The sequence below is a fragment of the Passer montanus genome, unplaced genomic scaffold (assembly GCF_014805655.1).
Source record: "Passer montanus isolate IOZ18808 unplaced genomic scaffold, ASM1480565v1 scaffold126, whole genome shotgun sequence".
NCBI lineage: Eukaryota > Metazoa > Chordata > Aves > Passeriformes > Passeridae > Passer > Passer montanus.
In genome coordinates, this window is record NW_024359388.1 from 395645 (window position 1) to 414193 (window position 18549).

General features: G+C 37.4%; 1 protein-coding gene across 1 annotated transcript in view; it reads left to right on the forward strand.

The window, feature by feature from the left end:
• GMDS (GDP-mannose 4,6-dehydratase) overlaps positions 1-18549 on the forward strand; it is a 406964-nt gene that overhangs the window by 151452 nt on the left and 236963 nt on the right. The window contains exons 5-6 of the mRNA XM_039698471.1: positions 2193-2385; positions 3260-3364. Of these exons, the coding sequence (XP_039554405.1) occupies positions 2193-2385; positions 3260-3364 (298 nt within the window). The remainder of the gene's footprint in view (positions 1-2192; positions 2386-3259; positions 3365-18549) is intronic.

Below are 18549 nucleotides of genomic sequence, written 5' to 3' on the forward strand. Positions count from 1 at the left end.
TTAGTGGTCTAAGTCCTGACCCTGGTGAACAGCAGTCTGCATTACAAAACACAGAACTGGTGGTTTCTGCATGGGGACACTCAGACCCAGTCAGCATGGGGGCACAGTTACCTCACACCCCAGGGAGTGTTTTCTGAAGGTGAAGACTGAGGTCATTCATCAGGCAATAGGGAAAACCATCTCTTGTGAAACTGGTCTCTACACCAGCCAGAGAGAGCATTTCCCAGGGCTGCTGCTGCTGTGGCCTCATTGCTCCCTTTGGTTAAGAGGTTTTATAGTCTGGAATCTCCTAGACTCCCTCAGTTCCATGTGCTATTTTCTTTGTAGTGGAATATGGAAGCAATGATTTGTGTTTCAGGGTGATGTTTTTAGCGGGTTATAAATACCTTAATATAAGTAAATTCCTCATTCTGCAACGGCTATTATATGTTTTGCTTTCATTGGATAGCTGGGACATGCGATTAATACACCAATTTATGTTGGTTAGTACATTATTGACTGTACCATCTACTCATTACAATGCTTTCCTAAGAGTTACTCTGACATTGAAGTTGAGAGACTTAAGTGGCTGTCATCTTTATGCCAAATGGATTAAAACAAAAAATGTACAGCCCTTCTTAGTAGATCAGTCCTCAATTTCAGCTGGGTCATACCAGGTTAATAAGACAAAGTATCAAGTTGCCTTTTGTGTGTTTTTTTCTCTTTCAGTTAAAAAAAAAAAAAGGAAAAGGAAGGTTTGGTTTTGTTTCATATCTTTCCTCTTTCAGCTCAAAACTGTGCGTGAACCTTTTTATTTCGGAGCACAGTAACACAATTTAGATAATTTCACACTTGTATTAAATTTACCATAAGTGAAAATGCAAATTAATAATTTTTTTTTTCCCATCTGCTGTGTAAATAAGCCTTAAATCTCCAGTGGTTACTGAATAGGGGAAGTGGCTTAACAGGAGGAATGAATACAGGGCTATCAGTCTGAATTAGCCAGAGGGGACATAGGTAGAATAATTCTTTGGGTCAGGGCCATGAAGGAGACTGCTCTAAAAGCCCATTCACCTTTAGTTTTTATAACATTGGCAGTATAAACAGGGAACATTTTTTCAGAAACTGGCATAAGCAAAATCCCCGAGTTGGGGAGAGGATGTAGAAGGAAGGAGGAATGTGCTGCTGGGATGGGCACTGGTGGGAAAAAATTCTTCAGAGTCCAGGGACTTTGTTGGAACCTCCAGAAAAACATCCTGTACCGCCAAATAAAAAGAGTGAGCTCCCTTCTGAGCATGTTTTCTCCTGTCTTCAGGTTGGGGTAGTCACAACGCACCTCTTACCTTCAGCTTACTTTTTCCAGGTGTTTTTTTCTCTTGTTCTGTAACTTCAAAGAAAATAATATATTTTTGAAACACTCTGGAAGCTTAAACTTGAGCACTGATTGTGGCATAGGCCACAAGACAAACTCATTGTAAAAGTAGCTATAAATACTGGAGTGGGGAGAGAAAAAGGAATCTTGGCTCACCAGTGGGCATGACTTTATTACCATATGTTGAAAAATATGTCAGCTGGAGATGTCAGAGTATTTTTGCATACCTCAAACCCTTTGCAGTCACTCTTTATGATCTCTCTAAGCTCTGTGCAAAAGCCACAGCTCTGGTACACCTTGGTCAGATAGTGTTGGGAGTCTCATTTGATAGCAGGTATTTCTACTCTTCTCTGAACTTTGATGTCTGTTTAAATTGCAAAACCCTGGACCTTGTTTAAAGTTTGGGAGGAGGGTGGGGTTTAAACATGTTGATGCTGTCATGTTCTCTGTCCTATTACTTTTTAAAAATATATTTTGGGCAATTATAACCAAATTCAAGTGTGTCAAAGATATTGAGCCCAAGTGACTGTTGTGGAAACTGGCAGCTGTGGAGATAAGAGAGTGCCTGATAATGTTCCCATAATGGGGAGGCTTACCCCTTACTTCACGTGGGAAAATAATCCCAGGGAACACCAGTCATTTGGTTTGGCTATTTATGGAACTACTTATTTATTCTTAGAAATCCTTTGAGGGTACTTTTGTAAACTGAGTATCTACTCTGTACAGAAATGTCTAGATGGCTGTGGCAAGTGACGTATTGCTTTGGTTGGTTGTAGATGATTTTGGCATGTTCTGGTGCCCTACTAACATCGGTGGTTTTTTATTTCTTTCTCTTCCCAAGATTTCTTTCGACCTAGCCGAATATACTGCTGACGTTGATGGGGTTGGCACTTTACGGCTCCTAGATGCTATTAAGACCTGTGGCCTTATCAACTCTGTGAAGTTTTACCAAGCCTCCACCAGTGAACTTTTTGGAAAAGTGCAAGAAATCCCGCAAAAGGAGACCACCCCTTTTTACCCAAGATCGCCTTACGGTGAGGAGCGCCGATGGTGTGTGTGTAGTGTCTGTCTGTCTGTTCTCCCTGCTCATGTCTCAGGGCTGAAGTCATTGGGATGTGAGATTAGAATGATGATAGAGCTAAAGTGACTAGACATGTTGAGAGGCATACCTTTATGAATTACTATATAAAAAGTATTTGCTGCCATTGCCTGGGGGTTGGAAATTAGCATCTCACTTGGCCTTGTTCATTCAGCTCAGAGGTGAAGAGCTCTTGAAGGAGGAGGGGTAGGGGGTGACTCTTCCTTCACAAAAGGTTGTGAGGCCACTGAAGTGATAAAGTTTCATTTCTTTTTTTTTTTTTTTTCCAAAATGAAAGACTCCCAAGAGCTCACTTCTTCCTTCGTGAACTCATATGAAATTTGAAACACTTATTAAAGCAATGGGCATGGAGGATTTTAGTGATAAAGTTTCAAATCAGTTTGAGTGTTAAGGCACCAGATTTTCACTTTTGTTCCTCCAAAGTAATTTTGATTTTGTTTTGGGGTTTTTTTTAATTAACAGAGGTCACTACAGTGGCATATTTCACACGCTCTGACCGTGTTAATTATACTGTAAAAGAAAAAATGCTGTGCTTGAGTGTGTATAAGAAAACAAGTAAGAAAGTGCCCTGATGTTTCCTGGCCAGTTCAGAGGCAGCTCAGAATATGAGTATTTTCCCATTCAGCTCCTGTTTATTAGAATAATTTTTTTTAATATAAAATTCAGCACATGTAGGGAACTAATCAAATATTAAAGCACTTTGCTGTTGAAATGTGGACTTCACCTTGCATGTGACAGAAATGTGTGTGTGTCTGAGCTGTGTATGAGCTGTGCATTTATACAATAATGCTTCAAAATTATTTTTACAGGGGCAGCAAAACTGTATGCCTACTGGATTGTGGTGAACTTCAGAGAAGCCTACAATCTCTTTGCTGTGAATGGCATCCTCTTCAATCATGAGAGCCCCAGAAGAGGTTAGAAAATCCATGTGAAACTGTTTCCAACCTTGCGTATATCTGATTGGAAAAATGGAACATTGCATCCACAGGTTTCATTTCAACTTGCCAGAATTCCGTAGGGAAGGTGTCATCACTTGCAGCCTACCCATGGCATTTGGTGCAGCCCTCCTGGCAGTCTCAGAGCCTCAGAGCTCAAGAACAGCAGCTTCCCCTTTCAAGCATCGTGTTCCATTTTGCAGTTCACAAACGCTGAAGAGAAGTTTGGGTATCTAATATTGTGTCCCTCTTGATAATAAGTGAAGGCAAAAATGTTAACATGACACATTAAAAAAGGCAGGTTTTCTAAACATTTATTTGGGCAACTACATAATTTCAGGTGTGACATACTGAAGATTTTAATTTGTGTATAAATGTTAAATTAAGAGGCAAAAATAATAGATGCTCTAAGTTCATAAGACTACTTGGTACAGCCTGGTATATTTTGAAAACATTTTGAATTATGATCCATACTGTTTTACAAGATGGCTTTTAACACATGGCTTTAAAATGCCTTTCAATTTAATCCTTAATAGCAATGCAGCTTATATTCCACTTAATCATCTCTTTTCCACTCGCAGTACTTTATGAACAATTAATGCTGGTATTTATTTTGAGTCAGACTCCATGGTTGATTAGAAGTCTCTTTTACAATGACAGTTTTCCTCTGCCCTTTAAGTACTGTGACTGTAGAAAACACTCTAAAATTAAACTTTAAATTAACACCGAAAACTGAATTCTGTGTGCAGAAGCCTTTTATTGTGGTCTGTTTCTAAATGAAAAATAAATTCAAGTTTTACAGGAATGCAATTATATAAATTATAGCCTGGCACCAAACATAAGATTTTTAATCATACTTATATGATAATTATATAAAACAGACCATAATTTTAATTTCAACTCTGCTTAAAAGGGAAAAAAAAAGAGGAGAAAAAAGGAATCCATGTCAATAGGATTTAAATATTCATTTCAATCTTTGGAAGTCAGCTGTGAAGCCTCATCATACAGTGGGTAGGCATTTACAGTAATTGGTGGTAGAAGCTGGTGTATCACTTCACTGGAGCAAATAAAGCACAAGTTCAAAATTAAAGGGGAGTCATATTCACTAGCTTATTTAATTTAGACACCCTAATAGTTTGCTTTCTATTAAAGGGTTTACTGAGGTGTATTCATAGTGTGCTGTAAACTAATGCTCAAATTGCTCTGAGTTATCTCTATGCAATCAAAACATTCTGACCATTGTAAAAAATGTGGGAATATGCAATAAAAAATATTAGCTTGGCATGATTTCTAATAACGCTAAGGAACGAGATGAAAGTTTTATGAAAATGTACTGTTTCTGATGGTCTGGTACAGAAGGAGGAAAACTTCAGTACTCATTGCTATTTTGATCCCTCTGATGCTCCTGCTTTAACACTACTGCAATAGGTTTTGGAATCTGAGGTCTCTTTTCAACACATTTAATGTCCCCATAGAGCACTCAAGTCTGATTTGAAGTCTCGTGCTGTACTTTTCATTGTGTGTGTGTTTGCTGAGTGTAGATTTGGGCCCTTTATGCCATGAACAGGAATCTTGTCCTAGAAATGGTTTCAGTTGACTCTTTTTGCCTTAGCAGGAGTACTTGCCATGAAAGTAACTGTAACTACAGACCAGTGTTATTTGAATGGTGTTTTTGTGGGAAAAGGTTTGGAAAACTGTACAGATAAGATGTACTGTACACAATATAAAAGTAGTTTTGAGATTGCTTCTTGATAGCCATTCATCACTCTCTTAATATTTCTGAAGATTGCAAAGGCACTTCAGGAGGAAAAGAGGATTTAACTGGAATTTCGAACTCCTGTGCAAAGCTGGTAATATCCATTGAAGTTTTAGAATGCTTTATGGTTTAGTCTTTTTTTATACTGATTTCAAAGATTGGGAATACCTAAATAAATCAATACATATTTTCTTTTCATAGTGCATACCATTATTTCAGTTAGTTTAGGGTTACAATGAATGCATCAAATGCAACATCCCATTCATGGTGGTATTATTTGCATCTTGTCCGCACAAAACCTAATGCCCAGGAATCAGAGAAGAGCAGAAGGTTGCAGAAGTGCCACTTGCTGAGGTGCAGAATTGATCACTCCTGGTGGACAGTGCATACCTAAATTTTAAATCATACTTTTGAAAATTTCTGTAAGTTTCTTTCGCAAAATGTATTTATGGGAAAAAACTGTGAAGAGACAAACTCTAGTATTCCTTGTAGCCAGAGATCCATGAAATATGCTACACTGGAAGGCAATGGTAAGGATGAATACAATGTGTTTTTCATGCCTTGGAGTCTACATTGTAGGCTGTGGTCAAATACAGAAGTATTTGTATTTGAAGTATGAGTACTCATGTTGAAAGATGGTGAATTGCAGTTGTCTGCCCAGTTGGTCACTGATGTTGAATCAAAGAAACAATTATAAATAGTTTGCTTCATGATCTGTATTGTAAATAAGTGTTTGGGGTTGCTCAAAAAATCACCCACGAAGATTTTAGCAAAAATGGATTTAATATGAATTTATAAAAATTCATAGTTTCAATTTATAAAAACATTATAAAGTATAAAAACATGATTTAAGAGTAGTAAGTAACTCTGTTACTACATGGATGAAACATACAAATGAATACTGAGTTAGAATCAATTTGCAATGATTTGCACAGAGACTAAAAGCACTGAAGTGTAAGGGAGACCCATTGAGTCAAGTTTATAAACTCCTGATGCAGCTTAGATGCAGCTAGTTCAGTCTTTAGTTTCAGACCTTTACAATGGTTTATGTCTAAAAAAAATATTTTTTTTCATTCATTTATTAATTTAGCATGCTATTAGCAACTTAGTGAGCATCTGTTGTGAATAAGGGGTCTCTCCACTGTGATACCTCAGTCTTAGGTAAAGAATCTCAAACCTTGAGACAAGTCCCAGATCAACGGGAAAGGCACTGCAAAGCAGTGCCCTTGCAGTTTAAATGGAACTAAAACTGCATTTATCCAAAGTTTTGGTAGAAAACTCTCTCTGGCTCAAGGAACAACTTTGAGAGGTATCCTGACTCAAGAGGGGATCACTGCCACACAGCCATGCTGCCTTGCAGAGAGAGATCAAAGAAGGCTCAATTAAACTGTCATATTTATGGGATGAAGTGGTTGGCTTGTAGTTGAATTACATGTGATGGGGAAAGTATGTATGAGAAGGTATGTTTGGACCCTCAGCTGTCTTTGTACTTCACTTATCGAAAAACTTGGAAAAACCACACACTATTCATGTGTTCCAAGTATCAATGCACCCTGGGTTAGCCTGCCCTTTTGTGGGTTTCCTGGAGGAGTTCTTGGTGCACCTGCAGCTCAGGCATTTACATCCTTTGGAGCCTGTACTGCTAGTTTGGATAAGGGGGCCAAGTGCATCTGCCACGATCCCTCTTTATATTATATTCTGATATTGTAGTGCTGGGGCAGCAGTGCACAAGCCTAGTGAAAATGAGAACTGTCTAATCTCAAGAGCTGCTTCCCTATAAAAGGAGTTCAGGTATCTACACATCTTCTTTCAGAATGTAAATTCTTCTTCTGAGCCTTTCCAGCTTAAACTCGGAAAGGAGCACCAGTAGTTAATCTCATGTAGCCTGTAAAATAATAGGGAAATCTGTACAGAGTTCATAAGGGTAAAGAGTGCTTAAGTCTAATGTGAAAGGTTTCATATTTCTCAAAATTACAAAGGCTTGAGAGAAGTGCTGGCTTTGGGAACATTTGGTTTTCTACTTTTATCTTGCTCTCTAAGAGAAAGACAGTAACAGGAGTAGTTCTAAGATGTGACACCATAGTGCACTTAAGTTCGCTGTGTGGGCTGCCTTTTAAGTATGATGTTTCATGTTCTGACAATCAGAGTGACTTTACAAAAACACCAGTGATAAATTCAAGATTGGCTGAACTCACTGCCTGAGCCTTATATCTTAATTTGGGAATAGTACAGCATTATTAAATTGCACAAGTACTTGGGTCTATACTCAAGAGATACATGTGTATGTAACAGCAGAAAATATTATCTAAAACTTCATATGAAGTAAAATTAGTGGCTGTGTTAGACTAATCTTAATAAAAGATACATCTACTTTGAGCCTTTCTGTAGTACTTTCTATTATTTTCTTTATATTATACGTACTGCCTCTCATTTCACTTAGTCACTTTTACTGTTTTGTAAAATGAAATAGTCACTTTTTGACCAGTACATACTTTTCAGCTCACATAAATCAACACAGCTGCACTGAAGTGAGTAGGGTTGTGTTGATTTATGCCAGCTGAGGGTCTGGCATAGTACTTCCAGTAATAGTCTGGTAATGTAAGATAAGCATGACTTGCTTCCTTTGGGGAAAAGACCTGTATTAGCAGTATATTTGCTAAAGCTAATTTCTTCAGTTACTTTCATCCATTTTATCCAGGTATAGCTCAAGAGTGTCATGATTTATGGTCATGCTAAGGTGAATGGGATCTTCCATTTCTGAAGCTTATTTATTTTCTAAGTATGACACGAGCTGAAAAGCAATATGCTCTACAGTAGCTACAGGCAGTCTCTGTATTCAAAAATGAACAAAAGAAAACCTAAAAAACTTTTCCAGGCTAATGTTTGGTTTTTTGTCCTCCCCCTCAAAACAACGTGATGGGATACCCAGTGGGGGAGGTGATGGCTGTCAAGTTGCTGGTGGTAGTTGAACATGTCTCCCAGATTACCAGTGTGGAAATGTTTGCCCTGTAGCAGCATTGGAAAGATATTTCTGTTCCGTGAGATGACGGTTTTGACAGTGGAAGAGTGAGGCAATTAGCAAGTCTAGTTTTCAGGAAAGCTGGGGCTTGATCCAAACCTTTTTTTTTACTTCATTGGAAAGATTCCTGTTCTTTTGTTGGGCTCTGGATCTCGCTAATACCTGCTTTTCTGAGTGGGAAAGCAAACTGCTTGTTGACAGCGTCATTTGTTTCGTCCCAGACAAGCCCTTACTGTTGTCTCTCTTCAGTTCTGTGTAAGAAGTTGTCTCAGGTTTACAAGATGTGCCTTTGGATGTCTGAGATAACTTTCTGATTTGGTTAACCACTTCATTGCTTGCCTCATCTGATCTTAATCTGCCAAGATGTACAAACATGTACAGCATGTTTCCTGACACAATGCAACAAAAGTTTTGTTTGGTTTTTGTTGGTTTTTTTTTTTTTCCGCTAAGTAATACTTTGCCTCCACACATGACATCACTGTGTAGATCATTCAGTAGGGAATTTTTGTGTGTCTGATACCAGCTCTGGTAAAGCAGTTGTCATCAGACCATTGCTGTATAGCCAGAGGGAAAGGATGCAACTGCTCATTTCTGTGATCTCTTTCAGCCAGGGTGGAAATGGCTAGGTATTAGATTGCAGGCTGAATGTTGTCAAAGTACATGTAGTAAGATTAAAATGAAAATAAATAATATCTTAAATAGAATGGGGAGTGTTCTTTGATTTTATTGTGCATCTGGGTCTCAGGTTTGCCAGAGAGTAGGGGGTAAGAGTTTCCCATACTCACTGTAAATACTGCATGCCTTTTGATGTTATGGTTTTTGTTGGGTTTTTTGGGGGGTTTTTGGTTTTTTTTTTGTTTTGGTTTTTTTTTTTTTTTGTAATCAACTTTTAGTCTCCCTTTTGCCTCTATTTCTTAGAGAAGGCAGAAGCAGATGGTGACATCTGCTACTGGCTTTCACAAGAAAACTGCAATTCCTACTGTAGCAGCTGCTCTTCTGCATCTAGTGTATACAGATGTAGTTAACATCTGCCAGATTTCCCTTTCTCATGTCTGTATTTGGAGACTAATCTCTTAAAACACTTTCAGTGCAAGAGAAGCTTGGTCAACCTAGTACCACTGGAAGTACTAAAGGCTTTTCTGGTGCTTTTTTGGTAAGTTGAGGCCTGTGAAAGACATAAGTGTGTAAAATTTTAGTGCAAAGCTACATTCATTGAAAGCAAAATTTCCAAACCCATGAGTGTATCTCAATAGAAAAAATCAGCAGAGTATTGCTTGTGACTCTCCTGCTCCTTGCTGCGTGAGAAGCACACAGGCTGGCTGGTGTCATCAGGATCATCTGCCTTGCACATTGAATACTTGATGGCAAGGTACCATGGCCAATGTAAAAGGACTTACTCAGACATTTGTGTGCTATAGAGCAGCCAAGATCATTTCATGCTTTTTAGTTTGCGTGTTTCAACAGAGAAAGCATGCAGTGTCCTGGAGACATGCATTCTTACTGGCTTTTTCTCCCTGCTGCGAGACTGATCCTGCTAAGTGATCCATGCAGGTGTTCCCTTATCTACACATGCAGTCAGACATCACTGGGGATAAATGTGGGCATTACAGTCTACTTGCACAAATGCATTTGCAGCAATATTGACTGTAGTAACAGAAAATTTTCAGGTAATACCTTTCCTTTGTTTTAGTTAAGTACATGTTTTCCCCTTGAAAAAGAGCTGGTGTTACAAGATAAGCAAATTCAGTTAATTATGATGATGTTGAACATGCTACTGACCAATTAATACAGATCAGAGCACATGAAAATATGTGGAGATTTTTTGTCTGGTTCTTATGGTGCTAATAAGCCATATTAACCTTATATTTTTAGTGCCACTTCCATAGTGCTTGCCAGCACTAAGGTATGAAGGTAGTGCAACCACACCAAAATATGAGTGGCTTTCCCTTCATTAGATTGTGTTTTGAAAGCAGTACCAGACATCTGAAATAAAAACTGGAGAGTGAGAGCATTTCTGCATGCTCTTAGTTTTGGGCATCCAGATAATCCAAGTCAATACCGTGCAACTTGTCACATATGGGAATGAAATAATCATGTATATGAACTGAATCAGGATATAAAAGGATATTTTTCTAAAGTGACTCATTGAAGAAGTAAGACACTGTGTTGAACAATCTGACTACTGAAATCTTTTTGATTCAGTCTTTGAAACAATAGTTTGTGGGAATCTTTACCACCTCTTTTTTTTTTCCTTTTCAATCTCAAAGTAGCCCTGATTATTCACTTCTGTATCTGATGTACTTTTCTGGGGTTTGCCACCAGTTTACCTAAGTAGTTATGGATCTAGCTTGTACAAAAAGTAAGTAATTTCTTGCCTGTGGGTTTAGATTTTTTGGAACAGCTGCATTCACAACTCAGATCTCTCCTTGAGTGAAGTATTATCTTATCAGAAGCATCTTTTCATCATTAAATCATATGCTCTCTTGTGGCTTATACTGTGTTGAGAAGAAAGTAGATTACAAGTTTTGCTATCTTCCATGATTGATTTCAACTTTTTTTAATCTAAAAAAAAAGGGCAGAGTATCCCCACAATTTACAAAATGTCAAAGCTGTTAAATTTAGAAAGCTTTACCAAGTAATTCTTAATATTTCTCAAGTTATATTAACATATATCAGTGTTACTTTCTCAAACTAATACTTGCAGATTTTTTTTCTCTAATTAAATATCAAACAAAAACTTTAAAATAAAGTGCTATGAAATTTATGAAAGTCCAAAATGGGAAATGGGGTGGCAGACTGTGTATCTCACCTGTAGTGTTCTTATGCCTTCATTAATAAACAAACTTGTAGCAGGATTTTGAGAAATAATGTTTTATATGCCTACTCCTCATTTTTTCCCCCTTTGTTACATTTATTTTTCCCCAGGCAAAGCACAATGGAAAATGTGACCATTGTGCTGTTCTTGTGTTTGTATAAATGAGAACATGAAGTGCAATACAAGCAAGAACTATGAGATTTACACCTTGCATTTTACAAACTAGCTTAAAGTGAATGTGGAGTTTGCAGAAGGTCAGCAGAACAGAACTGGTTTCATCCAGAAGTCCATTTAGCCAACTTACCCCATTGCTGGAACATGAGGAGAGAGTTCAAGAGACAGTACAGATACAGTGTGGTCACCTCAGATCTCGGTAGCTGATGGGTAGGAGACCATGCCCAAAAGATGCAATCCCAGTTCACTGCCGGTCCATTCCAGGGCTCTGTGGGAATGCAGTCCAAGCTGAGATCCTCTCTGAAGGAAACCACTTCATCTGGGGAAGAACACCTCCTCTGAATGCATGGTGAAGTCATGGTTCAGTGGTACCCAGAGCCTCGGACAGGAGAGCATACTGCAGGATAGTTTTCCCAGATGTGGGGACTCAGCCATGGCCAACCTCTTCTGTATTTCTTCCTTTCTCAAGAAATTCCTTGAGCCATTTTTGCTCACAATTGCATCTACATGATTATTTTGTTCTGTTGCATTTCATTAAATATCATTGTATTCTGAAATATAGGCAAGAGAGGAAGAGAAAAAAAACCACACAAAGAACAAAGGTCCCATCATTATTGCAAGAGATGTTGCATAAATAAATCTATCTTATATTGTTGCTATAAGTAATGAATGTTTAATATTTTAGTCATTATTGCCATATTAATGATATGTTAAGTTTCTGAAGATGTGTCTTACTATTATTAAAATTCTGCCAAATATATAAATTTTTCATGTGATATATTAGTGTACTGCTTTGCCTTCTTCCTGCTGTGTAATCCAACATCAGTTGGAGACTATGAAGTAAAAACCAGTAGAAATTGCTTACAGCTCATCTTCAGAGTCCTGGATATCCCTGCAAAGATGTGACGCTGTAGGCCTCAATCCACAACCTTCAAATTTTGGACATCATCTATCAGGTGCAGAAACTTGAAAGCCTGGTTATACTCACAGTTTATAGGCATGGAGCAACTGGCCCATCTTAGTATCTGAAATATTTTCTCAATAGCGTGCATCCTGTTTTCCCTAAAATGGCTTTCCAAAAAGTTGACAATTCCCTCTACTCAGTCAGGCATAATTAAAAAGAATTAAGTAAAAGTAAATCTGTTGAAAGTGCATGTTGTTTCAGAAAGTTATTTGAAATCAACCCACTGAGGCACTTCAGATACAGAAGACTGAACAGGAGAGACTAATTCACAATAAAACAATTTCAGCATTAGGGGTTCAAAAAACACTATAGAAGGAAATGTCAACTGATTATTCCTCTACAAAGTTAGCAGGATTCATTAAAAACAAACAAGTGAGAAATGCAATGTCATTGGATGTCACCTCTGATAAGATTCACCATGCAATGGGATTTTATAGCAATTGTAGGAAGGTAAGCTGCTTTGTCTGAGAGAAAATTAGTGCATTTGGTCAGAGCTTGATTTGAACTTAGAAACAGTTTTTTTTCTCTGTCTTGATTTCACTAAGTGTTTCACTTGCTGTTCCTAGAAATGTGTTTAAAAGTAAGAAACACAACTGCACAGACAAACATTGCATGTGTATGTTTGACTTCAGACCATTACATGCATTATGTACTTTCTGGGGATGCACAGAAGTTTTACATTTGTAAGCATATCCTGTTGTCACTGAAATAGCTGAAAATCCCAACAGCTGGCAGATTGCTGATTTCTGCCAGTTTTATTCATCTAATTGCAAGTATTTTTGAACAGATTTTAACTGCTGTTATAAGGAGTTATAGTAGTGTATGTACTGTCAGCTACATGTGTTTCCCACACGGTTGATGTTTGCACACCTTGCCAACCGTGTTGTAATATTTCCTTTTCAAGGATTTGCCTTTCTTAGACTCTTAAAATTTAATTATGTTCTACTTAATTATTAGGCAATGATTGGCAAATGAAAGCTATGGCCCAAAGCATTGTAATAAAACCAGATACCTGATGCTATTTAGATGTTGCAATATCAGTTGCATATTTTGATCTGTGTTGTATCTCACCCCGATAGAATGATGGCTGTTAAGACAGAGACTTAGCAGGTTTCCCATGAAACCCTTCAGGGTTGCTCTTTGGTACAGGAAAACAAACCAAACCCAAGCCAAGAGAGGGAATGCAGTATCACGTATTCTCTGCTTTCTCTGAATTTTTTGCCCTAGGACATGTGAGTTTGAGCAACACTGCTGTAGAAATGTTGCAGGAATACTGATGGATTTTTATTTTTCAAGTCAAGTCCTTGATTTCCTTACATCATATGTGAATAGACTTCTAGGTAGTAAAGAATTATCCAGTAAAGGAACTCAGACCTTCAGTTTACATCCTTTTTTTCCTCCTCATTTATATTACAATCCTCACATTAAAAGAAATTTAAGGTTTTTATTCATGGCATCAATATCCACCAACAGGTGGACTGAAAACTTTACAAAATCCTATAGTAATCCCAGGTGTGGGCAATGTGAATCTGCAAAAATCTAGAACTCATTTTGGATTTAAGACAAATCCAGAAGTGAGAAAAACATCAGTAACACTCAGAAATATTTTACGTTCAATTTCCTTTTTAAAAATTTTGAAACAGTTGCCTTTTTAAGTTATAAATCTTATTTGTGCTTTCTTGCTGACACTTTTCTCTCCTCAGCCCCACCTCGTGCCCACATTCTGAGTCATTGGTAGGCAAGTGTGCATCCATTAGGGATACTTGTGTTGTACGCTCTGTGCTCTCACACTGAGTTTCTACTTCTGCAGACTGTAAAAATAACCACCAAGATCATTTGTTACCATTACTGCACAGCTTCAAGATAAATGGAGACACTGTGTACTTCCCAAGGTCAGGAAAAGTTCTTACTTCCCAAATTTTATCCAGTTCTTGAAAACAGAGTAAATTGGAAATTATCCATGGTCTTAAAAACTTTGTTGGTTTGGGATGGCACCAGTATTGTAATTAATTTTAAATATTTATACTGAAGTGCCACTGAATTTAAAGTCAGTCCTGTGACCATAACAGGCATCATGCAAATATTCCTTTTTTATTCCCTGCTGTTTGTTTTCATAAGTATTGCATGTATCTGCCGTTGAAAGTCAGGCAAGTGGTTGCTAATTTTCACACGTGTTTTTCAGCCGGAATGAAAAACTCCTCTTCTCAAACCCTGACCCTTTAGGGAAAATGGGGATATACTGGTGTTAGTAGTGTGGCTTGTGCTCATGCTCTAGGGGGCTAAAGCATCCCAACTCCTGTGTTATGGACAAATCTCTCCCTTTTGTATTATCTAAAACTAGATAGTGGGTGTGCTTCTCCTTTTCTGAATAGATGCTCTGTGCCCTGAGCCATAACCTGTCCAGATGTGCTGCAGCTTCCAGGTAGGGTTTGAATCATCTGAATTTTGCTGAAAACTATATGCACTGTTTGAGATTTGCACAAAAATAAGCTTTTAAAAAGAGTGTAGCACATATACAGTTGTTTTATTTTTAGCATATTTCATGATGCCAGCAGATCTTGCAATAATTACGAAAAACAGGGCAAGATTGGTGTAACAGTAACTAAGACTGAGAACTTGAAAGCTTGACTTCATGTAACAGCAGTAGGAAAATGCTACCTTTGCTACCTAGTTCTGAAAGTGCTGGTGTTACTAAAGAACTGGAAACAGTTTTTGTTGTGCTGATGAATCCAAGATCTATTGCCAGAATGGTGTCAGAAAAGTGTAAGCCAGTGAATAACAGGTCATTATTAAATTTTCGTTATGTCTCATGATGATGCTTTTCTTGAGAAAAGCATCATAATCTTAAATTGCACTTAAAGAAGCTCTTTGTTTTGAAATCATGGCATGAAGCAATTCTGGGTTTGATTTCATTAGTGTGCTGCAGTTATTGCACAACTCTGGTCTACTTGCAAGTAAGTTAAGTGTCTCCTGTCGCTTTGGTTCTGCAGGTTCATTGTGGGTTTGGTGGTGTGGTGATATCATCTAGTTTACCATCACATTTGTAGACAGTGATAACCAGGCATCAACACCCATGAAGAAACCCACAGAGTCATCAGGGAATGTTCATTCATTTTTTCCAAAATTATGTATGTGTGTGCGAGTGTGTGGATGATGCTTGAAAATGGCTGCCTGTACGCAAAAGTCTGGTGAAAGAATTTGTGTGTTCTGTAAAATTTTCTGTAAAAGAATAAATCAAAATTTTCCTAACTGATAATGTATGTGAGGGTTCAGTCAATCTCAATGTTGTTTCTACTGGTTAAAATCTGATAGTTTAATATTTAAAACAAAAGGCCTGGGATTCAGTAAACAAAATCTGAGAGATTTAACACTTTTTAAAATATGTTTTTCCTTGAGACTACTAAAATGCAAAAAATTAGAAATCCTCAAGGATTAACAGAAATACTATTTTTCTGTAGCCTGTAAGGAAAGAAATACTTATGCAGCTACATGATGAAGTAAGTTATTTTTAATAAAATCTCTGTTGCCTTTATCTGATTTTCAAACCTTCTGTTTAGTGACAAGACCATTCAGATTTTTCAAAGCCCTGGGAATCTTATATATTTTAAAGATGCCTCACTGAGAGCTTTCAAGATATGAACATAATATTAATAATTTTAAGAGTGCCTTACAATTCTATACTTCTAAAGCAGAACTTCACAACTATTGATTGATGTGGATGGCAGCTATCTTGAAATGTTAGTTTAGCCTCATTTCCATTTTAATCTACAATAATGTTTGTGGGAGGCACTGCTAAGATGAATATAATTCATTTTAAAAATGAGAGAAAAAGTCGTGTTTCTTGTAGAGAATTGTGTTTCCTAGACTTGTGGTGCTTGAAAAATACCAACAGCTTAAAAACCCCAAGTAAAGCAGCATGAAAATTGTTTGGTTTGGATTTGATTTTTCTTAGACTCTGACAAGTCTGTTCAGTTTTGCCAGATCAATAATAATTTATCTGCCTTGGTATTCTGAATTAGTTCAAGCTGAAAAATTTTTAAATATAAATTTGTGTGGTTAAAGAACTTATTTTGAAAATTCTCTGTTAATTATTCTGATCCAATACTCAGGTATTTTCTTGGTTCAGTTCTGCATTAGGGTAAACAAAGAATTTGGTTCAGGTAACAGCTGTGGTTCAGTTGCCATTTTATATGGAAATGCTCTATATTGAATTGGTGTTAAGCTGAAGCAGTTTGGAGAGGGCTTATGTTTGTGTCTAGATCTGCATGACTCTGAGGAAATCAAGGAAACAGGTTAAAAAGAAATAAAAGGGAATGATATAAAATCTGAATTTTGAATCTGCATTTTTATAATCAAATGGATAAAGACAGTACTTTGTCTTGAGTCAAATACTGTTTACTGAATTCCATTGAAACTCTTAAAAATAACTTAAAAATTCAACTTTATTTTCATACACCAGTATGTTTATACCTCTGGCTACTTTGAAATTCCTTAGATTTTTTTTTTTCATGCTTAAGTTTATTATTTCTTTATAATTACTCAGAATTTTATTAGTTTTTCTATTTCAGGAACTTGTTTTGGGTTCTCTTTTAAGTTGGCAGAGAGATTAGAGGACACTAGTCATTTCTTTACCACCCTCTTCTATGCTGCACAGAAAAATTATTAAGAAGCTGGGGTTTTTTTCCTGACATGCTAAATTGTAACTATTTTAAGAGCAACCAATAGGTTGAGTGTTTAAAGATTTAACAGAATTTTATCCATATGCACTTTTAAAGTGTGGATTAGTATTAATTGATATGTCAGAGTTCAGTTGCATTAGACATCTGCACAGTTGTGACGTTCAACAGCTCAAGAGATGGTGTTACAGAGTTTATTCCACTCCTTTTCCAGAATGCTGCCACTACCACTGCCAGTGCTGTGTGTGGACATAGGAAGAACAAAAACAGAGCAGGCTGAACCATGCCACAGAGATTGCAAAAGGACATGATATCCCTTTTTTTGTTAGAAAGTCCTTTCTGAAACCCTACCTCAACACCTTGCATGTTAATTCACATCTCTCTCCTTCAGGCTCAGTTCTGCTTGTTCTTGACTCTGTGAGCTTTAACATATGTGTGTCTCAGGAGGAAAGTCCCTGCTTTTTCAGGGGACTTGGAAAAAACTTCATGAGAATATCATTTACCATTGGCTCATTATTTCTTTAGGTTACTTCCGTAGGAGACGAGGTTAAATCTATTGTTGTTGACTTGCCAGTCACATGACATCAGACAGATGTGCAGCTGCTTAAATTTGAATTGAAATAACCCTGGAAAAGATGGGGCTCCCTCACAGATGAAATAACATGTATGTCCAAGAAAATCATAAATAAGCTGTTGGGGGTTTTTTAGTAGATCTATCTCTCATCATAATAATTACCAAATTGTTTACTCACAGGTGCAAAATACTTAGAGAGTCTCCTTAATCTCCAATTATTGTTGCCCTCTCATCTTGACCTCTCTTGAAGTGTTTTATAAACAATTTAAAGAATAAATGAAGTATTAGAAACAGTTATTATAGAGCAGGCAAAGTTATTTGCTTTCTTTGAGTGAAGGGATATAATTTATAAAGGACTGATTACACTCATCTGTTTTCTGGGTAGCCTGTAAGTTTACTTTACCATGGCAAGGCAGAATAACAGAGAAATTGTGTCATGGGAGCCAAGTAAGATATTGTAGCAGTAGGAAATCCAATTGCCTTGTTTTACAGCCATTTGTCTCGTCCGTTGTTTCTGTCAAATGATCATTTGAATCAAAAGCATTTAAAGAGATTTTCTTCCTCTGCAGTAATGAGAACAACAGAGACTTTTGTGCTGCAGGACATTCCTACTAGGTCTTTCCTCCTCTAACATGGCTACCTGCCAGTCCTTGTTATTATTGAAAGTTGCTTCATTAAGTGCATTTTATAAAGTGTCCCTGCCCAGCTTCGTGGCTGTCACTGAGGTTATGAGTCAAGAGGGAGAGTGGGAGTGGGAGCTCTGATTCAGCAGGGCTTTGCAGCAGAGAAGTTAAAACTGAGAATGTTAGTAGGTAGCTTATTACTTCAAACCATCTCTTTTTCAAGATATGTGTTTGAATCAAAAGAAAAATACAGTGGAAAGCATGTTAGATCTCTTTGCCTTACTCATTTTACCACATTGCTCCTGTCTTCCTTACTAATCGGATGTTGGTGTCAAGGTTTTTTGACTCTAGCTCTCAGAAAGAAGGGCTCTGTCTTGGGAGGGAAGAGCCTACGGGTTTCAGAAGCTCCCTCTGTAAGTCTGCAAGCCATTCCCACCTCTGCTGTGCACTTCTGTCAAGCAGGGATCAAATGAGATGTGAGTGTCCTGGAATCATCAAAACAACAGAGCCTGTTGGCTCTAACACAGCTGGAACTGGGGAAAAGATGCCTGTTCCTCTTCTCT